The 24,126-nt window shown below is 54.7% G+C and overlaps 1 protein-coding gene across 3 annotated transcripts; it reads right to left on the bottom strand.

Annotated features, from left to right (window-relative positions):
• Positions 1-701: 701 nt before the first annotated feature.
• Positions 702-23,917, bottom strand: LOC148648633 (guanylyl cyclase C-like). Of its 3 annotated transcripts, none has more exons than XM_088606330.1 (28): positions 23,442-23,914; positions 22,591-23,344; positions 21,226-21,338; positions 20,922-20,989; positions 19,791-20,003; positions 19,160-19,278; positions 18,668-18,764; positions 18,202-18,316; positions 17,482-17,635; positions 16,995-17,080; positions 16,555-16,663; positions 15,859-15,940; positions 15,521-15,626; positions 14,946-15,008; positions 14,029-14,100; positions 13,707-13,811; positions 13,053-13,139; positions 12,596-12,728; positions 12,104-12,241; positions 7,686-7,777; positions 7,278-7,369; positions 6,200-6,358; positions 4,465-4,657; positions 3,972-4,146; positions 2,920-3,018; positions 2,414-2,508; positions 1,853-1,929; positions 702-1,746 (listed from the first exon to the last, which is right to left on the bottom strand). In XM_088606330.1, exons 2-28 carry the CDS (start codon positions 22,799-22,801, stop codon positions 1,554-1,556), a joined length of 3,246 nt encoding a protein of 1,081 aa, XP_088462456.1. In that variant the 5' UTR covers positions 22,802-23,344; positions 23,442-23,914; the 3' UTR covers positions 702-1,553. The 3 variants fall into 3 exon arrangements, with proteins under 3 accessions (XP_088462456.1, XP_088462454.1, XP_088462457.1); XM_088606328.1 differs by having other exon boundaries at positions 22,591-23,059; positions 23,174-23,914; XM_088606331.1 differs by lacking the exons at positions 702-1,746; positions 1,853-1,929; positions 2,414-2,508; positions 2,920-3,018 and having other exon boundaries at positions 4,007-4,146; positions 4,424-4,657; positions 22,591-23,917.
• Between the last annotated feature and the right edge of the window lie 209 nt (positions 23,918-24,126).

Consider the following 24,126-nt stretch of genomic DNA (forward strand, 5'->3'; position numbering starts at 1 on the left):
TTGATCCCTGTCGCACAGTCCCGCCTGGGCGTTGAAGGCTCTGTACGGTACAGGACTGGGTCGATTTACTCTGGCTGCTTTGTCGAGCCGAGCAAGAGCCAGCCCGTGCAGCTCCAGCCTCGCGGGCCCTGTGGTCCTGGGTCGGGAGCAGTTGGGCCCAGAGAATCGCTCCGTTTCCGTCCATGAGCTAGAGAAGAGGGAAGACCTTTAATTCCGAACCAGAAAGAACTGCGATCCCAGGGTCCTGCAAGGGATGCTTCCTTGTCGCCCCCGGATTTACGCCACTCGTTTGCACACCTCCATGCCCTCCGCACATGGAGTGCGGCCCGGTTCTGGGTGAGCAGCCGGGCCGCACCGGGCTGAAGTTCTGCATCGGCAGAGCAGGTTCGCTACCGGAAATGCCTGGGGGCTGGACGAGGGAACCCTGGATCAGCGCAGCCCTCTGGATCTCTGGGAGAAATCCGTAATGAACCCAGGCCTGGGTGGACCTGTTGTGCTCAGAACTTGGAAGGGACCGGTTCTGTGTCCCTCCAGTTTCCCACAGCCAGGCTCCCACAATGCACTCGAATTTCCTTCTCCGCTTTTGAATATCATAGATGGGGGGGGGAGCTTATTCTTGGAGTGCGGAGTCATTGAATGAACTCTGTGGGCCTTTTGTGAATTAAAAACAAACAAACAAATGTATCACAAAGGCACTGAAATTATTCAGAATAAATCTTTATTTGGAAAATAAAAACAACGTGAATTAAAAGCTACTGCACAAAAAAGGGTTTTTAGACACCACAAAAAAAATACCTGATCTTTAATTACTGAAGTGTTGAAACGTCTTTCACGTGTTATAGTAATTACGGGACAAAAAAGGCACATAACATTTCTATTTATAAATAATATGAGAGCGAGACAGATTATCTACATCCTTGTCACTGTGCTCAAGTTGTGCTAAGTAATAAATATCTTTCTGAAGCAAGGAAAATACCGACATGCAGTTACAGAGACTAGCCAAAAACACAAATTATCACGATCTCTATAAATCTCTGATATTCATACGTAGACTAATCTAATTTTGCATTGCTGTAGGCCTTTAAATATTAGTTATCGCTAGGTATGGATTGAGGATAGAGAGTGTTCAAAGGCCAGAGACCAGTATGTTTTTTCCATAAGGGTTGACTGGAGACTCAGTGGGAGTGCAGGAGAGCCCGTTGCTGGTCCTGTCTTGGCGAGAGTGCAGGAGTGTTGCTCAGTGGGAGTGCAGGAGAGCCCGTTGCTGGTCCTGTCTCAGCGGGAGTGCAGGAGAGTGTTGCTCAGTGGGAGTGCAGGAGAGCCCGTTGCTGGTCCTGTCTCAGCGGGAGTGCAGGAGAGAGTGTTGCTGGTCCTGTCTCAGCGGGAGTGCAGGAGAGAGTGTTGCTCAGTGGGAGTGCAGGAGAGTCCATTGCTGGTCCTGTCTCAGTGGGAGTTCAGGAGAACCTTTTGCTCAGAGTGCAGAAGAGAGTGTTGCTCAGCCGGAGAGCAGGAGAGCAAGTTGCTCAGCAGGACTGCAGGAGAGCCCAGCAGCTCTACAGGTAGGTGCTGAACTTGTCTGTGACGACCAGGTGCAGGTACTCAAGCGGGAGCTCCCCGGCGCTGCTCTCCTTCTTCCTCAGCCGGGTGGACAACGTCTTCCTCTTCTCTGTCCCCCCCGGGGAGCGCCGCTCCAGGCAGGACACTATCATCTCCGCGAATTCTGCCTGCAGGCGCTGGAAATTCTCACTGCCGAGAGAGATGGGGAGTGTTGCTCAGTGGGAGTGCAGGAGAACCTGTTGCTAAGTGGGAGTGCAGGAGAGCCTCTTGCTCAGTGGGGTGTGCTCATACTCACGCAGTGGGTGCAGTGGGGAGGTTGTAGGCCTGTCCCTTTACTCCAGTCAGCCAGTATGTGACCTCTGTGCCTCGGCCCTGGAACGATACGCGGCACTAGGTGCTCAGTCATGATGCAGACAGAGCCGCAAGACTCTGTACGGACACATGGCACTGTGAGTTCAGTTGTGAGGCACAGATAGCTCCAACTTGAGGATGGGATCAGATCTGACAGCCCTTATTTACACCAAAATGTGTGCAAGTCAAAAGTGACTCTTGTACAAGCTGGTACAGTTTTAGAGTTTGATGTCAGACTGTCGTGTCCCAGGCAGTTCTGCGCACCCCTTAGCCAACATCAACGCATTTCCAAAACTAAGCTGTACGACAGAACTGCAAAACAACGCACACGATACTTTACTATGCTCGTTTACTCTACACAAAAACTGCCAACCGAAATTTCCCGCTATCAGTTTTTTGCAATTCCTGAACGGGCCTCTTCCCCGCACTGTGCGAGTGATGCTCGGGCTGATGCAGACTGTGCAGCCCGGCCTCGGTTCCGGCACTGCGGGGCGAAACGGGTTACCTTGAGGTAGGTCTCCCCCCGCCTCTCGAACTCGAACTTGCAGTCGGTCCTCTGCAGGATGCTGACGGTGGGCTGGCTGACGTGGATGCGCAGCGCTGGAGGAGGAGCGGGAGAGAGAGGGGAGTTGTAACGGGGGCGGGGGGGTGGGGCTGTCACCTGGAGCTAGAGGGCAAGCAGGGCTGAGTGTCTTCCACTCGTGGCCCGTTACCAGACACCCTGCCTGCTGCTCCCGTGTGCTCAGTATGTTGTGTGCGTGCTGTAAGCGTGCCAAGTGCGTGTTCGTGATGTGCGGGTGCTGTGTGTGTGATATGTATGTGCTGTATGCGTGTTGTGTGTGTGTCTGTGGGCATGTTGTGTTCTGTGTGTAATATACAGTATGAGTGAAAGGGGCAAATTTATTTCGTGGTGCTATATGCCTCTGTGGGTGTGCTGTGTGTATGCTATGTATGTGTGAAGTGGACGTGCTGTGTGCATGGTGTCATGTGAGCAGTGCACGCTGTTCTTACGCAGCCCTGTGGACTCCATGCGCGACGCCGTGTTCACCGTGTCTCCGAACAGGCAGTACCGTGGCATCTTGATCCCCACCACGCCAGCCGCGCACGGCCCTGTGCCAGGGGCAGAAACAGACAGACGGGAGTTAGGGCAACTTCGGCCATCAGCTAACTGTGGGGGTGGACCCCACAGAGCACCCCCCACACCGCACAGACACCCCACAGTACCAGACTTTGTACTGTCGTCTGTCTGGCCACAAAGCGTCTGTTAACAGCAGTATTCCTACGCCGTTTCCATCACAGGTACTGCAGCATCACGATACCACCACCTCAGGCGTCAGTCTCTGGGTATTCTGTGGAACAGTGACGTGTCCACACTATCGCCTGTGTCCATGGTGGTCAGTCTGAGTCAACAAGTGTCCTCTGAGGTTCACTGCCAGCATCCAGAAGGTGAATGTTCCTGCAGGCCTCTCCTGTGTGTGCAGCAGGTCTGACCGCACTGGGGTCTGAATAATGTTTGCGTCACCTGCTATCCCAGCAGCAGCCTCGTGGGATACTGTTGCCGGGAGGTTTGGTGTTCTGGGAGTCCTCACGTCGGAAACAAGGAGGGGGCACCTGCTGGCTGCAGTCGCTTGAAAAAGATTTCTTACAGAACCAGGAGGAGCAGCTCAACGTAGAGAGCTGACTTCTGAAAAGCTCTGGTCTCCTGTGTCCATGCAGCAGGGTCGTGTGTGTGTGTGTGTGTGTGTGTGTGTGAGTCACCCTGTGTCCATGTGACAGTGTCCTGTGTGTGTGTGTGTCAGTCAGTCAGTCAGTCAGTCAGTCAGTCACCCTGTGTCCATGAAGCAGGGTCGTGTGTGTGTGTGTGTGTGTGTGTGTGTGTGTGAGTGTGTGAGTCACCCTGTGTCCATGTGACAGTGTCCTGTGTGTGTGTGTGTCAGTCAGTCAGTCAGTCAGTCAGTCACCCTGTCACCCTGTGTCCATGCAGCAGGGTCCTGTGTGTGTGTGTGTGTCGGTCACCCTGTGTCCACGCGACAGTGATATCCCGGTATTCCCTGGTACCGTACCGGAGTGCACGCCGATCCGGATCCACACAGGCAGTCCTGGCAGGTGCCGCAGCTGGAAGGTGCCCATGAAGGCCAGGATGTCCAGCGCCATGCGGCAGATGTCCACAGCGTGGCGGTTGCCATTGCGCCGCGGCAGCCCGGACGCCACCATGTAGGCGTCACCGATCGTCTCCACCTGGAACACAGACCGGGTCAGGGGTCAGGGGTCAGGGGTCAGGGGTCAGGTCATTGCTCCCTTTCCAGCTGGGCAAACAGGTAAACTGATGCACAAGCAAAGAAGGAAACGGCTGAGGAAACAGCAGGATAAAACAAAGCAGGTCAGTCTGTATGGAGCTTCAGTCCCTTGTAGATTCTTAAATACATCAGCCTCCACGTGTTCTTCTAGCACTGATGAACTGTAACGGAAAGACAAATGACCTCATTCTAATACAATTACAATGGCCGCTGAGTACCCCACTAGCGTGTATCACTTCTACTCTGTGATGGGTCATGCCTTGTAGACATCGTGGTGGTCCAGGATGCGGTCGAAGTTCTTGTAGATGTCGTTCAGCATATCCACCACCTCCATGGGGGTGCTGTACTGGCACAGCGTGGTGAACCCCACGATGTCGCTGAAGTAGACCGTCACCTCCTCGAACAGCTCCGGCTCCACACGCCCCGTCTCCTTCAGAGAGCGCACCACCGGCCTGGAGCAGAGAGGAGGGGCTATACTGTCATACTATCACGTTCTACACTGTATATACTGATGTACACCCTCACTGTCCGTCCCTACGCCGTATATACTGATGTACACCCTCACTGTCCGTCCCTACACCGTATATACTGATGTACACCCTCACTGTCCGTCCCTACACCGTATATACTGATGTACACCCTCACTGTCCGTCCCTACACTTTATATACTGATATACACCCTCACTGTCTGTCCCTACACTGTATATACTGATATACACCCTCACTGTCTGTCTCTGCACTGTATATACTGATGTACACCCTCACTGTCCGTCCCTACGCCGTATATACTGATGTACACCCTCACTGTCCGTCCCTACACTGTATATACTGATGTACACCCTCACTGTCTGTCCCTACACTGTATATACTGATGTACACCCTCACTGTCCGTCCCTACGCCGTATATACTGATGTACACCCTCACTGTCCGTCCCTACACTGTATATACTGATGTACACCCTCACTGTCCGTCCCTACGCCGTATATACTGATGTACACCCTCACTGTCCTTCCCTACACCGTATATACTGATGTACACCCTCAATGTCTGTCTCTGCACTGTATATACTGATGTACACCCTCAATGTCTGTCCCTACACCGTATATACTGATGTACACCCTCACTGTCTGTCCCTACACTGTATATACTGATGTACACCCTCACTGTCCTTCCCTACACCGTATATACTGATGTACACCCTCACTGTCCGTCCCTACACCGTATATACTGATGTACACCCTCACTGTCCTTCCCTACACCGTATATACTGATGTACACCCTCGCTGTCTGTCCCTACGCCGTATATACTGATGTACACCCTCGCTGTCCGTCCCTACACCGTATATACTGATGTACACCCTCACTGTCCTTCCCTACACCGTATATACTGATGTACACCCTCACTGTCCGTCCCTACACCGTATATACTGATGTACACCCTCAATGTCTGTCCCTACACTGTATATACTGATGTACACCCTCACTGTCCGTCCCTACGCCGTATATACCGATGTACACCCTCACTGTCCGTCCCTACACCGTATATACTGATGTACACCCTCACTGTCCGTCCCTACGCCGTATATACCGATGTACACCCTCGCTGTCCGTCCCTACACTGTATATACTGATGTACACCCTCGCTGTCTGTCCCTACGCCGTATATACTGATATACACCCTCGCTGTCTGTCCCTACACCGTATATACTGATATACACCCTCACTGTCTGTCTCTGCACTGTATATACTGATGTACACCCTCACTGTCCGTCCCTACGCTGTATATACTGATGTACACCCTCACTGTCTGTCCCTACACTGTATATACTGTTATGTATGTACCGTATATACTCTTACACCATCACTACAGGCACTGTACTCGGTATGTATGTACTGTACTCTGACACCCTGACTATGCTGTATTCCCTATGCACGTACAGAGGGTGTAGGACACTGTCCTGGGCCTGTCCTGTAAGCGGGGGCGGGCGCTCACCCGGGCAGCAGCATGAAGTTCAGCCGGTCGGCGCGGTCCCGCTCGGCCTTGTACAGGGCCGTCCGCTCCTCCACCAGGTGCTCCAGGTTGCGGGAGTACATCTGCAGCCGCCGGATCAGGTTGTCCATGTAGCTCTCGTTGGCCTGGTTGTGCAGGTTGCTGCGGGATCCCGGGACGCGGGGGGACAAGCCTCAGCGTACGGCACGCAGAGCCTTACTGGCAGAACGTGGGCTTGAACCAGCCCAAGACTTCCTGTGCACATGGTGGGCCAGCAGGTGGAGCTGCAGTTGCAGCAGAGCTGCCACTAGAGGCCACCAAAGTCCCTCTAATGATTGTAAATAGACACAGCGGGTAACCCCTTTTCAAAATGCCCAGTCTCACATGGGTGTTATGAGAGGCTTTGTTTGGTATATTCAGGGCGTGCGTGTATAAAGGGATGGGAGTATTGTCTCATGTTCAAGGCCTGAACAAAGCCAGCAGTGAAGCTTCCACCACTTGCGCTGATGCCTATAATGGAGTCTTCACTGGTCCACATCCCTGGGTCTGGTTTGCCAAGGGCTGCACAGTTCACAGAGTGGTGCAGGTAAGCAGCTCTCAGTCGGGAGGAGAGCAGAGTGATGGAGCCAGTTCAGAGTGATGGAGCCAGTTCAGAGAGGGGGGTTATTAGGAGGCCATGATGGTATAGGCCAGGGGGAGATTTGGCCAGGACACTGGAGGTAACACCCCTACTCTTTTCGAGAAATGCCTTGGGATTTTTAATGACCACAGGGAGTCAGGCACCTTTTTTACAATATAGTGTCCCCATCAGGTGCGGCACAGGAAGCCAGAGAGTAAGGTCAAGCCCTGTGCGAGTATGGCGCAAGAGTGGACATGCCCCAGGACCTTCTTTCATAAAGGAACCAGAGCTTCGTGGCAGAGCTGTAGCATAAGCAGGGCGTTGTGGTGGTCAAGCACGGAGCGAGTAAGGCGAAAGAGGAAGACTGCAGTGGGAGCTCCCAAGGCCTGTAGCTTCCCACAGGGAAGGGCGTCCGTCTTGTGACGGATGGAAAATGAGCGAGGACCCGGAGGGAGAACTCACCTGAAGATCTTGCCCAGGGAGCTCTCGATCTTCTTGAAGTCCGGCCTCTTCTCCGGGTCCTCGTCCCAGCAGCTCTTCACCAGCACGTACACCTGACAGCAACAAACCCCAGGTCATGCACGCCTCCCGTCCAGCAGGTGTCACTGTCTCTGTGTCCAGGGGGGGCATGTGAATGCGCTTCTCGAGCAGTGCTCCTTCACTCAAGGTTTGGGGGTCACGGGGTCTCTTCATTGTCTCCCCACCCTCCTCCCTGAGCTCCTAATTTGATACCTGGACTCATTATTCCGTGAGATGAGCCGTTTCCGAGATCTGAGGCAGGGGACAGTGGGAAGAGCCTAGGCGGACGATGGCCTTCGGTGACCAGGACAGGGAGGGTCTGATCTAAAACACAGGGAGCGCGGCACTGACCTCCAGCTCCTTCTCCCCCGCCGTCTCAAAATTCAGGTCAGGTCTGAACACGCAGGACAGGGCGATCGGGTACTGGACCCTGTGCAGCTTCTCTGGTCAGGGAGAGAAAGACGCCTCGTTAGTGACTGTAATGGACGCCAGCCTATGATGGCTGAATCTGCAAGGTTCCCCGTGTCCCTGAGTAGAGGGTATTGTGGTGGTGCCAAGGGACAGTACAGAGGGTCCTGAGGCAGAGCTATAAGGTATCTGTAGTAGTAAGAGTATTGTGGAAATGCTATAGGGCAGCAAAACAACACTGTGGCAATGCTTTCAGTATAGACTAACGGCATTATGGTCATGTTAAAGAGTAACAAGGAGGATATCACACCAATGCTACAGATTAGGTATTGTGGCAGTGCTATAGGATAGAAAGAGAATTGTGGCAGTGCTATAGGACAGGTGGGCATTGTGGCAGTGGTATAGGACAGGAGGGTATTGTGGCAGTGGTATAGGACAGGAGGGTATTGTGGCAGTGGTATAGGACAGGAGGGTATTGTGGCAGTGGTATAGGACAGGAGGGCATTGTGGCAGTGGTATAGGACAGGAGGGCATTGTGGCAGTGGTATAGGACAGGAGGGCATTGTGGCAGTGGTATAGGACAGGAGGGTGTTGTGGCAGTGGTATAGGACAGGAGGGCGTTGTGGCAGTGCTATAGGACAGGAGGGCGTTGTGGCAGTGGTATAGGACAGGTGGGCACTGTGGCAGTGCTATAGGACAGGAGGGTATTGTGGCAGTGCTATAGGACAGGAGGGTATTGTGGCAGTGGTATAGGACAGGAGGGTATTGTGGCAGTGCTATAGGACAGGAGGGTATTGTGGCAGTGCTATAGGACAGGAGGGTGTTGTGGCAGTGGTATAGGACAGGAGGGTGTTGTGGCAGTGCTATAGGACAGGAGGGTGTTGTGGCAGTGGTATAGGACAGGAGGGTATTGTGGCAGTGGTATAGGACAGGAGGGTATTGTGGCAGTGGTATAGGACAGGTGGGCACTGTGGCAGTGCTATAGGACAGGAGGGTATTGTGGCAGTGGTATAGGACAGGAGGGTATTGTGGCAGTGGTATAGGACAGGAGGGTGTTGTGGCAGTGCTATAGGACAGGAGGGTATTGTGGCAGTGGTATAGGACAGGAGGGTGTTGTGGCAGTGGTATAGGACAGGAGGGTGTTGTGGCAGTGGTATAGGACAGGAGGGTGTTGTGGCAGTGGTATAGGACAGGAGGGTGTTGTGGCAGTGGTATAGGACAGGAGGGCATTGTGGCAGTGGTATAGGACAGGAGGGTATTGTGGCAGTGGTATAGGACAGGAGGGCATTGTGGCAGTGGTATAGGACAGGAGGGCATTGTGGCAGTGGTATAGGACAGGAGGGCATTGTGGCAGTGGTATAGGACAGGAGGGTATTGTGGCAGTGGTATAGGACAGGAGGGCATTGTGGCAGTGGTATAGGACAGGAGGGCATTGTGGCAGTGGTATAGGACAGGAGGGCATTGTGGCAGTGGTATAGGACAGGAGGGTATTGTGGCAGTGGTATAGGACAGGAGGGCATTGTGGCAGTGGTATAGGACAGGAGGGTATTGTGGCAGTGCTATAGGACAGGAGGGCGTTGTGGCAGTGCTATAGGACAGGAGGGCGTTGTGGCAGTGCTATAGGACAGGAGGGCGTTGTGGCAGTGCTATAGGACAGGAGGGTGTTGTGGCAGTGGTATAGGACAGGAGGGTGTTGTGGCAGTGCTATAGGACAGGAGGGTGTTGTGGCAGTGGTATAGGACAGGAGGGCGTTGTGGCAGTGCTATAGGACAGGAGGGCGTTGTGGCAGTGCTATAGGACAGGAGGGCGTTGTGGCAGTGCTATAGGACAGGAGGGTGTTGTGGCAGTGGTATAGGACAGGAGGGTGTTGTGGCAGTGCTATAGGACAGGAGGGTATTGTGGCAGTGGTATAGGACAGGAGGGCACTGTGGCAGTGCTATAGGACAGGAGGGTATTGTGGCAGTGCTATAGGACAGGAGGGTATTGTGGCAGTGGTATAGGACAGGAGGGTGTTGTGGCAGTGGTATAGGACAGGAGGGTGTTGTGGCAGTGGTATAGGACAGGAGGGTATTGTGGCAGTGGTATAGGACAGGAGGGTGTTGTGGCAGTGGTATAGGACAGGAGGGCATTGTGGCAGTGGTATAGGACAGGAGGGCATTGTGGCAGTGGTATAGGACAGGAGGGTATTGTGGCAGTGGTATAGGACAGGAGGGCATTGTGGCAGTGGTATAGGACAGGAGGGCATTGTGGCAGTGGTATAGGACAGGAGGGCATTGTGGCAGTGGTATAGGACAGGAGGGTGTTGTGGCAGTGGTATAGGACAGGTGGGCACTGTGGCAGTGCTATAGGACAGGAGGGTATTGTGGCAGTGCTATAGGACAGGAGGGTATTGTGGCAGTGGTATAGGACAGGAGGGTGTTGTGGCAGTGGTATAGGACAGGAGGGTATTGTGGCAGTGGTATAGGACAGGAGGGTATTGTGGCAGTGGTATAGGACAGGAGGGCATTGTGGCAGTGCTATAGGACAGGAGGGTATTGTGGCAGTGGTATAGGACAGGAGGGTGTTGTGGCAGTGGTATAGGACAGGAGGGTATTGTGGCAGTGGTATAGGACAGGAGGGTATTGTGGCAGTGCTATAGGACAGGAGGGTATTGTGGCAGTGCTATAGGACAGGAGGGTATTGTGGCAGTGGTATAGGACAGGAGGGTGTTGTGGCAGTGGTATAGGACAGGAGGGTATTGTGGCAGTGCTATAGGACAGGAGGGTATTGTGGCAGTGGTATAGGACAGGAGGGTATTGTGGCAGTGCTATAGGACAGGAGGGTATTGTGGCAGTGCTATAGGACAGGAGGGTATTGTGGCAGTGGTATAGGACAGGAGGGTGTTGTGGCAGTGGTATAGGACAGGAGGGTATTGTGGCAGTGGTATAGGACAGGAGGGTGTTGTGGCAGTGGTATAGGACAGGAGGGTGTTGTGGCAGTGGTATAGGACAGGAGGGCATTGTGGCAGTGGTATAGGACAGGAGGGCATTGTGGCAGTGCTATAGGACAGGAGGGCGTTGTGGCAGTGGTATAGGACAGGAGGGCATTGTGGCAGTGCTATAGGACAGGAGGGCGTTGTGGCAGTGGTATAGGACAGGAGGGCGTTGTGGCAGTGGTACAGGATAGAGAGAGCATTGTGGCAGTGGTACAGGACAGGAGGGTGTTGTGGCAGTGCTATAGGACAGGAGGGTATTGTGGCAGTGGTATAGGACAGGTGGGCACTGTGGCAGTGCTATAGGACAGGAGGGCATTGTGGCAGTGCTATAGGACAGGAGGGTATTGTGGCAGTGGTATAGGACAGGAGGGCATTGTGGCAGTGCTATAGGACAGGAGGGCATTGTGGCAGTGCTATAGGACAGGAGGGCATTGTGGCAGTGCTATAGGACAGGAGGGCATTGTGGCAGTGCTATAGGACAGGAGGGCGTTGTGGCAGTGCTATAGGACAGGAGGGCGTTGTGGCAGTGCTATAGGACAGGAGGGCGTTGTGGCAGTGCTATAGGACAGGAGGGCGTTGTGGCAGTGCTATAGGACAGGAGGGCATTGTGGCAGTGCTATAGGACAGGAGGGCGTTGTGGCAGTGGTACAGGACAGGAGGGCGTTGTGGCAGTGCTATAGGACAGGAGGGTATTGTGGCAGTGCTATAGGACAGGAGGGCGTTGTGGCAGTGCTATAGGACAGGAGGGCATTGTGGCAGTGCTATAGGACAGGAGGGCGTTGTGGCAGTGCTATAGGACAGGAGGGCGTTGTGGCAGTGCTATAGGACAGGAGGGCGTTGTGGCAGTGCTATAGGACAGGAGGGCGTTGTGGCAGTGCTATAGGACAGGAGGGCGTTGTGGCAGTGCTATAGGACAGGAGGGCGTTGTGGCAGTGCTATAGGACAGGAGGGCGTTGTGGCAGTGCTATAGGACAGGAGGGCGTTGTGGCAGTGCTATAGGACAGGAGGGCGTTGTGGCAGTGCTATAGGACAGGAGGGCGTTGTGGCAGTGCTATAGGACAGGAGGGCGTTGTGGCAGTGCTATAGGACAGGAGGGCATTGTGGCAGTGCTATAGGACAGGAGGGTATTGTGGCAGTGCTATAGGACAGGAGGGCATTGTGGCAGTGGTACAGGACAGGAGGGCGTTGTGGCAGTGGTATAGGACAGGAGGGCATTGTGGCAGTGGTACAGGACAGGAGGGCATTGTGGCAGTGGTACAGGACAGGAGGGCATTGTGGCAGTGGTACAGGACAGGAGGGCATTGTGGCAGTGCTATAGGACAGGAGGGCGTTGTGGCACTGGTACAGGACAGAAGGGCGTTGTGGGAAGGCTGAGGCTCTGCCGTACCTGCCCGGTCAGAGCAGGCCTCGGTGTAGAAGGTGGCCTTTCTCAGGATAATCTCCTGGGAGATGATGGCGAAGCTGTAGACGTCGCCCTTCTGCGAGATGCCCTCCTTGCGCAGGTGCTCCGGGGCCGTCCACAGGTCTGGCACACAGGGGCAGGAGGGGTATTTATTACAAGAGCTGTACGGGCAGAGCCAGGCTTTCCAGGAAATTTAGGTTCAGTGGACAGTCCTGATTTAGGACAATCAGTTTTATAATAATCCTTACACTTATATAGCGCCTTTCTGGACACTCCACTCAAAGTGCTGTACAGATTATGGGGACTCCCCTCCACCACCACCTGGATGATGCACCAATTAGCTGCTGGTTTTATCACCTGCAACTTTAGAACCAGGCTGGTGCAGACTGAAGTGGCCATTCTCGGCTCAGAGACCCGAGGTCAGAGGAGATGGGGCGCGGAGCAGACGCGGGGAGAGAGAGAGGATGACAGTCCTACCTTTGCCAGGGCTCAGGATGGTGTTGCAGCCGAAGTCGGTGATCTTGACCACCATGCGGTTGTCCACCACGCAGTTGGTGGACTTGAGGCGGCCATGGACCTCGATGTTGTTGGAGTGCAGGTAGGACATGCCCTGGGCAGTCAAGCACACACACAGATAAGCCTTGCAGTGCTGCCTGCTGATGTCCAAGCTCTTCCTGTAGAGCCCAGCACACTTGGCACACCACCACACATGAGCAAGCACAAAAACCCAGACACGCCAACACACTGGTGCACATAGACACACCCCGAGTGCATACAGACACGCCAACACACTGGTGCACATAGACACACCCCGAGTGCATACAGACACGCCAACACACTGGTGCACATAGACACACCCCGAGTGCATACAGACATGCCAACACACTGGTGCACAAAGACATGCCCCGAGTGGTGTGACTTCAAGCCAGCTGACCTTGGCGATGTCGTACATCACTGATATCTTGAACTCCCAGTCCATGAAGGTCCCCTCTGGGTAGGAGATCTTGTCGTTGAGGACGTACTGCAGGGAGCACACACAACAGAGACGTCAGCGAGAGCGTGAGTAAGCATAGGACCTGACTACCTAGGGGCTCATCCTGGACTGGGACCCTGGCTGTGATCTCCAGGCTGTAGGGGCTCATCCTGGACTGGGACCCTTGCTGGGATCTCCAGGCTGTAGGGGCTCATCCTGGACTGGGACCCTGGCTGTGATCTCCGGGCTGTAGGAGCTCATCCTGGACTGGGACCCTGGCTGTGATCTCCGGGCTGTAGGGGCTCATCCTGGACTGGGACCCTTGCTGGGATCTCCAGGCTGTAGGGGCTCATCCTGGACTGGGACCCTGGCTGTGATCTCCGGGCTGTAGGGGCTCATCCTGGACTGGGACCCTGGCTGTGATCTCCGGGCTGTAGGGGCTCATCCTGGACTGGGACCCTGGCTGTGATCTCCGGGCTGTAGGGGCTCATCCTGGACTGGGACCCTGGCTGTGATCTCCGGGCTGTAGGAGCTCATCCTGGACTGGGACCCTGGCTGTGATCTCCGGGCTGAAGGAGTCTACAGTGTGCAGTTCCAGTCACAAAGCGGTCTTACCCTGAGTGATCCTCTGTCACAGAACTCGAAGACCCCGAAGACGCCATGCTCGAACTTCACCGTCCCGTAGAACTTGGTCAGGTTGTAGTAGTCAATCCGCAAGAGCTGCAGACGCAGGAAACATGCGGGCCTGAGAACAGCCCCCGGAAACCGAGCAACAGCTGCTCCAGTCTTTTCACTAACTGCATTACCTCGTCGCCTAAAAGCACGAACTACCGGACCACGTGGCATCACTACCAGCTGCAACGCACACAGGCCGCCAGCAGGTGGCGATCAAACAGCACTGCACAACATGGGCACAGGTACCGGCACCGGGCTTTACCATGTTCAGCTCGATCCTCTGCTGCTCCGTGAAACAGCCGTCCGAGTGCTTCAGCTCCTTCAGAATCACCACCTGCAACGGCAACGGCGCACCGACGCATCAGCCCAGAGGGACAGGCGCGCGACCGAAGCCGCCTGCCCGCCGCGCGAGTCCCCCCTATGGCTGGGCCCCACGCCTCTCGGATGCACGGCGTTCCCGGCACCCAAGAGTCCGGGGCCCGGAAGCGAATGAAACCAGGAAACCAGGGAGAGTTCTCCTTGGGCCACCTGCTGCGGATGCAGGCTTCTAGTGAGCCACAGGGAGCTCAGCTGGAGTGGCCTCCACAAGGCGACGAGGACAGACTGGGAGACCACAGCCTAGAGTACTGGGCCAGTCCATCAATCAATGGCTCACCCAGAGCAGAGACCAGTATGTCAGGGTTATCTGGGCACTGGATTACGAAGGGTACTGTTCCCGCCGATGGGGTGGCCAAATGGGATTTGCCCTGCAGGGGCTGATGAGTCAAGCTGCTAGCCTTGCTTGTGGCCAGTGTGGAGCCCTGCGGTCCAGGAGCTGCAGGTTCAAAGCCCCGGCTGTGCCACTAGTCGGCGGCAACTGGGATTCTCTAAGCCGTGGAGCCCCAGTGCAGACTGGCCTGGCCTTGGCCAAGGTGTTGACAACCCGGCGCCCCCTTGTGGCCTCTCTGGCTCCTGCGGGCCCGCCGTGACGCGGGGGTGAGAGCCCCGCCTCCGGGGAGGCGCTGTGAGGCGCCGGGGTCTTGGAGGAAGGCGCGCGCGCGCAGAGCGGCGATGTGACACAGCCGCTGAGCGATTCCGGCCTCGAGAAGGGAACAGCAGGAAGGGGGAGGAGTCGGAGCGCTGACGGGCCGGGCCGGGCCGGGCCGAAGGGGGTGGGGGCGCAGGGGAAACACGTCTTGCCTTCTTGTCGTAGCGTCCCCGGCGGAGCCACTCGGTGCTGTCCTTCCTCTTGTCTTCATCGATCTGCGGAGGGGGAGAGGAAGCGTCAGAGAGGGACGGCGAGCAGCCGCAAGCTGCACTGGCAGCAGGGGGCGCCACCTCTGGTGGGGGACCAGAGAGGGGACGTCGGGACTCTGCAGCCCTGCCCCTGCGTCAGTCAAACGGATCATTTGCTAAATCAGGTAATTTAGAGACCGAATGGGTCCACGAAAATCCTTCAGTTCCCTTACTGGACAAATCGTTTGCTTAATTGATCCCAGTCATTAGAACAGCTGATCTGGGGGTCACCTAGAAGGTGAACAGACCTGGGGCTCCCCAGGACCAGAGAGGGAACAGTGGAAGACATCAGGAAAAATTCTCTACATATAAAATTTGGGAAACAATTAGCTTAAATTGTTTAATTGACTATCCCGTCTGGAACAAAACCCAGGAGACACAAGGCTGCCAGGAACTGGGTTTGAGACCTTTGAAGTAGATGAAACCTGGCCGATCATGTCGTCTGCACTCCTGACGCCACTGTGATATCTATCGCTCACCTTCAGGGAGATGAGGCTGTGTTCCCGGGAGTCCAGCGGGCTGATCTGGTCCGCCGGGATGTGGGACCACTTCTTATTCTGGAGGTACCTCTCCTTCCGATACTGCCTGCAGGCCAGTCATAATGTGAGACTCCCCCCCCACCACCACACATGGCATTGGTATGTCCCATACCCCCCACAGTTTGGTATGTCCCATACCCCCCCCACCACCCACAGTTTGGTATTCTCCAAAACACCAATCACATTCTTTGACACAGTGGACAGTCTCAGCCTTAAAAGCTTGTGTTGAAAGAAATGGACCACATTCAAATTGATTATAGATGCCCAGGTGTGCTCACCTAACCACAATGATTGCGATCACAGCCACAAGGACTACAATGACAGCCAGGGCGATGACAGTTGCGTTTTCAGTGAAGTTTCCTAAAGCAGGGGACACAATGTCACAGTGGCGTCAGGAGTGCAATGTGCTGTCAGACAGCACTACACACACACAGAACACAGTCTACAGTCAGACAGCACTACACACACACAGAGCACAGTCTACAGACAGACAGCACTACACACACACAGAGCAGTCTGCAGTCAGACAGCACTACACACACACAGAGCACAGTCTACAGTCAGACAGCACTACACACACACAGAGCACAGTCTACAGTCAGACAGCACTACACACACACAGAGCACAGTCTACAGACAGACAGCACTACACACACCACATTGCACAGTCTACAGTCAGACAGCACTACACACGCCACAAAGCACAGTCTACGGTCAGACAGCACTACACACACACAGAGCAGTCTGCAGTCAGACAGCACTACACACACCACAGAGCACAGTCTACAGTCAGACAGCACTACACACACACAGAGCAGTCTACAGACAGACAGCACTACACACACACAGAGCACAGTCTGCAGTCAGACAGCACTACACACACACAGAGCACAGGTATACAGTGGAGTGAGACATTGAGTTGCAGGGTGGAGTGAGACCCTGAGATTGTGCTACACGGTGCAGTGAGACCCTACCTCGGCGCGGCTTGTCCTCAGGCAGCCTCTTGGCCCAGATGAAGCTGGGGTTGCTGTCGAGGATGAAGGTGTCGTTTGTGGCCGTGTTGAAGCGGAACAGGGGTTTGTACTGCAGACAGAAGAGAGGAGAGTCAGCTCCTCGCAGCCACATGCAAACGCACACATATAGTGTACACTACACAAACTGTCTCACACTCACATACACACATGCACATACTCTCTCACACACACACACACACACACAAGTACACATAATCTCACACACATACATGCTCACACATTTACATTCTCTCACACACACACACACACCTGCAGACTTACAAACACAAGTACTCGCACTCTCACACACGTCTTCACCCTCCGCAGATGTTTTGTGAAATGGCGCCCCCTGCTGGGAGCACACCCGGTCGCCCCGGCCTCGTTCCCACCCCGCGCCTCACCTGGTTGTCCAGGGTGGAGATGTACATCACCGTGAAGTTCACGTCTCGGTCCCCGAACTCGTCCAGCTCGATGCGGCCGCCCGCACCTGCGCACAGACGAGCACGTTCACAAAAACACACCGCAGGCCGACCAACACTCTCCCCTCTGTGGCCTTTTACTGGTCCTGCTCTCTGTCTTACTGAAGTGCTTGTTAGTACTGGACAGGAGACGCTTCGACAGAAAACAGGACGTGCCTCTTTGCACAAAGGGTGGTGGGTGTCTGGAACAATACATTCCCAGGAATTCTACAGAAATCCTTGGATCAATAAGCTACTAGCAGCCCATGGAGAGAGCTGTGACCCATGGACTGCTCTTGTCTGGAACCTCTCTCACAGTCTCACGTTACTGAGCCCCGTCACCTTCCAAAATCAGCACAGGACTCACGAGCTCCCAACTCTCATTAATCATTATTCTTATGTGACGTAAACGAGAGATGACTCATCGTGCCATCGAAGGAGATGTTCCTGAACATGTTCGTGAACTCTCCCGGCTTCGTCTCTCCTCTCCTCTTCCTCTCCTCGCCCTGCTTCAGGATATCCCTCAGCACCTGGCCGAACAGCAGCACGCCTTCAAAGTACCCCATCACAAAGTCATTGTGGAGCTGGACGCCACAGAGAGAGGTGAGAGGAGAGAGAGGAGAGAGGAGAGGACACAGGGGAGAGAGATTGAGAGAGAGAGAGGAGAAGGCAGAGATGGAGACAGGACAGAGGTCAACGGGAGAGAGAGAGAAGAGAAGATGTGGTGTGAAAGAGAGGGAGAAGGGAGGGAGGGAGAGAGGGAGATCATTATCATCATTATCATCGCCATGACTGTTGTTTAATTCTATTTGCCCTGGGTGAGAGTAGATATTATATAGATAATGTTCCATCATGAGGTTCCCAGCCCACTGTAGAAGAGCTGACAAACACACACTCACACCAGGGCCAATAAACCTACCAGTAGGTCTCTGAGCTCTGGGGGGGCACCGACGTGAGCATGGGGAGGAACATGCAGACTCCACCCAGACAGCATCCCAGGTCCAGAATTGAACCCAAGGGCCCCGGCGCTGCGAGGGGGCAATGCTGACCCCTGCGATCGCACTTTTCTCCACTCAAAACCCCGCTCATAGTCTTGCTCTGTGGTCGCCCAGTGTTGCACCCCAGAATTAGAGTCAGGGGGCGCTCTTACCATAGTGGCGGGGAGCCCGGCGATGGAGGTGTGGTTGTAGGTGGCGGGCGGCATGGTGAGCACCAGCACGTTCCTCATGGTGGCGTTGGCGGTGGCGTTGGTGTAGTACACATGGCTGCAGGGTAAGAGACACACAGACAAGCCTGCTCACAACCCTGCCTCCTGGGGCCTTGTGATTGGACATGGCACTCATTAATATTCATACCCATAAGCCACTGCAAGAGACGCTCTTATCTTCCTATCCTGTCTGCAATTCCTTCTAATAATGTATGTAACCATCTTAACGGATTACAGATCGCAGCAGCCACTGTGCCGCTCTGCCTGACCGTCTCTCTCGCTGCTGGGATGGGGCGCGCTCTGCAGCGTGCTGGGTGGTGTGTATCACCCCGACCTGCACGGGACCCAGGACGGGCTCTAGGGCGATCCTGGCGCTAGCAGCGGAAAACTAGGGAGACCAGCGACTGACTTGAAGACGTCCACCAGGAGGAAGACGGTGTCCGGATCCACCTTCTGCCCCCCAATCAGCTCCTCCAGTTCTTCGGGGGTCCCGCATAAGATGATCACTGAAGGAAGAAGGAGGAGGAAACGTCATACGATAACGGGGAAAAAAACTATTTTTTTAATCATTTCCAAGAGGCAGGTGAGCCCAACAGTCGCTCCGTTTTAATACTGGGGTGCAGTGAGGTGGGAATCCCCCCCACACGGGGCTCCACCTCACACACAAGGAGGGTGATTCTAGAGGCTGCGTCACCTGGACAGCATGTGTAGGGGCTGTAGGGAGAAGTTAAAGCGCCTGAAGAAAAGGACAGTTATGCTGTCCGGCTGAACTGCGGTAAGATTTGCATAGAAACAAACAGGCGATCGAAGGGCACAGATAATACAACCCTCAAGCCGCAGATAATAAAGCCGTAAACAGTGATGTGACCGAGGACAGGAACGTGAGTGGGGAGACGCTTACAGTTGCTGGTTCTGTTTTTGGCCTGGAGGATGTCGTGCAGGTCCCTCACCGTGCGGACGACCACGCGGTTGATGGTCTGGGAGAAGTGGGCGGAACCGGCCTCCAGCGCATTCATATACCTGCAGAGAGAGGGGAGGGGTGGGGTCAGATGGAGGGGGTGGGTGGAGTCAGGTAGGGGTGGGCGGAGTCAGAGGGAGGGCATGGGTGGAGTCAGGTAGGGGCGGGCGGGGTCAGAGGGAGGGTGTGGGTGGAGTCCGGTAGGGGAGGGGCGGGTTAGGTGGGGTGGGGGTGGGGTCAGGTAGGAGAGGAGCAGGGGGAGAGGGGAGGAGAAAAGAGAGTGACATGCTTGTAATCGGTGGTGACAGACCAGACACGGCACCACCCCTTTCACAGCAGCACACCCAGCTCTTCCTCAACACCGGGGCGTTCTGCCCCCGGACTGCTGGGCAGGTCACAGCCCCCTACCTCGCCCAGAAATTCCCTGCCACATCCATGTGCTGAGCACGAGCCGGGACGATGTCAGCTTGGGAGGAGAGGAGGGACAGGAGGAGAAGGGGGAGAGGTGGGGATACCATGACCGGGAAGAGGCAGTGACGAGGCAGAGGAGGAGATGAGGGAGAGGAGCCCTCACCAGAAGCAGTCCTCCGAGTTCTCCGGCTTCTTGTAGATGTAGGTGGTGGTCCAGTGGGGCTTCAGCCCGTCCAGCTGCAGGTCCCAGAAGGAGACGAAGAAGTCGGACAGCTTGCGCGCGGGGGGCAGCATGCGGGTCAGGTTGGCCTTGTAGTCGCAGGACAGCCCGAAGCTGCCGGCCGAGATGATGGGCAGCCCCAGCACCGTCTCCAGGCTACCAGGACACAACACACAACCGCAGCGGTTTCTCCTCTTGAGAAGACGCAAGGGAGCTCAGCCAGGACGTTAGTGCCACACCAAGTTGTGAGACGGCCCGATGGCCCAGGGTCAGGTCACCTGGCGACCCCACCTGAGCAACACAGTGGCCATTCTGCACCAGCAGCCCCACTTGGGAGACACACAGTGGTCATTCTGCACCAGCAGCCCCACCTGGGAGACACACAGTGATCAACCTGCACCAGTAACCCCATCTGGGAGACACACAGTGGTCATTCTGCATCAGTAACCCCATCTGGGAGACACACAGTGCTCATTCTGCACCAGCAGCCCCACTTGGGAGACACACAGTGCTCATTCTGCACCAGCAGCCCCACCTGGGAGACACACAGTGCTCATTCTGCACCAGCAGCCCCACTTGGGAGACACACAGTGCTCATTCTGCACCAGCAGCCCCACCTGGGAGACACACAGTGGTCATTCTGCCCCACCTGGGAGACACACAGTGGTCATTCTGCCCCACCTGGGAGACGCACAGTGGTCATTCTGCACCAGCAAATCACCTGTTGAGGGCCAACTTTAGGGATCCCAGATTGGACACCATGTTTTAACACTCCTATTCCTACAAACAACACTCTGGGATGTTGAATGAGTAACTAGTCGGGACAGCGCCCCCTACAGCACAGTGTCTCCGGTGTTACCACACTTCAGAGGAAGGAGTGCCACCACCTGGTCCAGCAGCACCGCACACAGCAGAGACCTGGTTTTCCCTGACGGTGCTGACCGGGCCCGGTCCTGCTCGGCCACCCAGATCTGTCACAAGGTGGTGACGAGGTCCGCGGCCGAGCGTGAGGGACAGGAGGAAGAGAGCGGATGGGAGGAGGGGAGACGGGAGGAAGAGGAATCGGATGCTCACTTCACCATCTGGAAGGTGGCGTAGGTGCAGAACGGCCCCAGCACAGCACAGCCCAGCTCGTTTGTGATCTGGCAAAGAGAGGCGCACAGTTACCCCGCCACAGAGCCTGAACCCCAACAGAGAGACACTGGTACCCCACCGCAGAGCCTGAACCCCAACAGAGTGACACAGGTACCCCACAATAGAGTCTGAAACCCATCAGAATCACACAGTTACCCTGACACAGAGCCTGAACCGCATCAGAGAGAGACGGTTCCCCCGACACAGAGCCTGAACCCCTGGAATCACACAGTCACCTACTTACTCTGAGGTCTTTGAGGATCTGCACCCCCTCACAGCCGGTGCTGTGACAGCCCTTGTTCACGTACAGGTCGTTGTTGAACCCGCGGAAGGTGGCGTTCATGGTCATATTCACACCTGCTCACACACAGACAGGCAGACTGAAGCACCTGGGGCTTAACACAGGGGTTTCAAATTCATAACAACAGTCGTTCTACTGGACTGGGACTGTAACTCCTATTGTAACAGACTGGTCTACTGGACTGAGACTATGGCTCCTATTGTAAGAGACTGGTCTACTGTGCTGGGACTGTAGCTCCCAGTGTAACAGGACTGTCCTACTGCACTAGGACTGTAGCTCCTATTGTAACAGACTGTTCTATTGGACTGGGACTGTAGCTCCTATTGTAACAGGACTGTCCTACTGTACTGGGACTGAAGCCCCCAGTGTAACAGACTGTCCTACTGTACTGGGACTGGAGCTCCTAGTGTAACAGACTGGTCTACTGTACTGGGACTGGAGCTCCCAGTGTAACAGACATTCCTACTGCACTGGGACTGTAGCCCCCAGTGTAACAGACTGTCCTACTGTACTGGGACTGTAGCCCCCAGTGTAACAGACTGTCCTACTGTACTGGGACTGGAGCTCCTAGTGTAACAGACTGGTCTACTGTACTGGGACTGGAGCTCCCAGTGTAACAGACATTCCTACTGCACTGGGACTGTAGCCCCCAGTGTAACAGACTGTCCTACTGTACTGGGACTGTAGCCCCCAGTGTAACAGACTGTCCTACTGTACTGGGACTGGAGCTCCTAGTGTAACAGACTGGTCTACTGTACTGGGACTGGAGCTCCCAGTGTAACAGACTGGTCTACTGCACTGGGACTGTAGCCCCTATTGTAACAGGACTGTCCTACTGTACTGGGACTGTAGCTCCTATTGTAACAGGACTGTCCTACTGTACTGGGACTGTAGCTCCTATTGTAACAGACTGGTCTACTGTACTGGGACTGGAGCTCCCAGTGTAACAGACTGTCCTACTGTACTGGGACTGGAGCTCCTAGTGTAACAGACTGGTCTACTGTACTGGGACTGGAGCTCCCAGTGTAACAGACTGTCCTACTGCACTGGGACTGTAGCCCCCAGTGTAACAGACTGGTCTACTGCACTGGGACTGTAGCCCCTATTGTAACAGGACTGTCCTACTGTACTGGGACTGTAGCTCCTATTGTAACAGGACTGTCCTACTGTACTGGGACTGTAGCTCCTATTGTAACAGACTGGTCTACTGTACTGGGACTGGAGCTCCCAGTGTAACAGGACTGTTCTACTGTACTGGGACTGGAGCCCCCAGCGTAACGGCTGGGGTGATGTAGACGCCGAAGTTACCTTCCTGCATGTTGATTTCCGAGACGTACTCCAGGGCCGCTTCCACGGCGGGCTTCACGAGGCTGAGGCGCCAGGGCGACTCCGTGTCGTTGAGCAGGATGACGTTCAGCACGTGCGGCTGGAAGAGGCAGGCGTCGGCCCCGGGCCGCAGCGCGAGGCCGGCCAGCGCGCCGACCGCCAGCGCGCCCAGCGCCCACGCGGCCCCCGGCATGGCCGCGGCGGCGGCGACCCTCGCGCCCGTTCCCGCCCGTTCGCTCAGACGAGGCGAAGCGGCGCCGGCCGCCCTCTCCCTCCGGGGAGAAATCGTCCGTTTCTGAGGCCCAAAAAAGTCTCGTTTCGCGGTGGATGTGGATTAAATAAATCGCGCAGGTGAAACCACACACACCTACATTCCCCCTCGTCAAGATGAGAAAACGACCTCTGGGCTGCGTAAATGAGGTCCGTCAGTGGCACTTTATCGACACTTCCCCTTTCAGAAAGAGAAATACAACCTTAGATACGGTATATTAATAGTTCAGGCTGTGACAGCGTCATTATTATATGTGGCAGTTAATCATTTTTATATGATAGGAAAAAAAAAAACCTCCGTGCTCGTTGTTCTTTTTTTTTTTGTATTTCCGAAAGTGATCCGTAAAACGTAGCTTTGCCGTTTTCAATCTCCAGTTCTTTTTTTTTTTCCTTTAGGACGTGAATTAAACGCGTTTTCCTTCCAAATCCTGCTTTCCCAGGCTGCTTCTGCGTGTTGGGCGTTCCGCTTCCCCAAGAACAATTAAAAACAAACTGTAGGTCAGGATCAAGAAATTGTTTTAAAAATAAAAAGGTCAGAGAAGAATTAAACCAGAGAAAGTTACCGTCTCCTCCCTTCACCCGTGAGATCTGAAGAGATGACAAAACGTAGCTTTCCACGGTCTCTCGTCCCACTGCTAAAGTTAAAAATAATAATAATAATAATAATAATAATAATAAAGAAGTCAACGCAGACCAACGGATGTCTGAACGGCCGAGGTTCGGACTGCTGTGATCTCGCTGTGTTCGATAAAACACCACGACTCTTAAAACCGATAAATAAATAATAATCTGTACAGAAACTGAACGACAACAAATGAGAGGAGTGTAAGAGAGAGGCAGGGTTTCGGTAAAAGCGTCCCTTCTGCCCCGTTTGTCACTTTGAGTGCTGGGTCGACCTGCTCGCTCCCTCTCTCTGGGTTAATCAGTAACGGTGTCCTGGGAAGAGGAATGAACCGCGCACACACACACACACTGACACAAAAGTTAAAAAGACAGGTGGATTTTTATGGCACACACAAAGAGAAAGACACACGCACAAACGTTGCAGGGATGCATAGACACACTACAGAGATACAAACACACAGACGCACACATCACAGAGACACAAACGTCACAGAGACACAGACAGGTCTTGCAGAGGCTCAGAGAAAAATATTATAGGGAACCAAACACACAGACACACATTACAGAGAACCAAGCACACTCGGTCACGCACTGTCACACACTTTAATCGACCCATCAGGCCAC

This window comes from Lepisosteus platostomus, chromosome 14 (assembly GCF_059453375.1).
Source record: "Lepisosteus platostomus isolate fLepPlt1 chromosome 14, fLepPlt1.hap1, whole genome shotgun sequence".
NCBI lineage: Eukaryota > Metazoa > Chordata > Actinopteri > Semionotiformes > Lepisosteidae > Lepisosteus > Lepisosteus platostomus.

Coding starts and splice junctions, on each gene's coding strand:
- LOC148648633 (XM_088606330.1), bottom strand. CDS start 22,801: ATGCCGGGGGCCGCGTGGGCGCTGGGCGCGCTGGCGGTCGGCGCGCTG. Junction 19,279..19,790: donor AACTCGGAGGACTGCTTCTG/GTGAGGGCTCCT, acceptor CTCTCTCTGCAG/GTATATGAATGCGCTGGAGG. Junction 17,636..18,201: donor CCGGGCTCCCCGCCACTATG/GTAAGAGCGCCC, acceptor TGTGGCGTCCAG/CTCCACAATGACTTTGTGAT.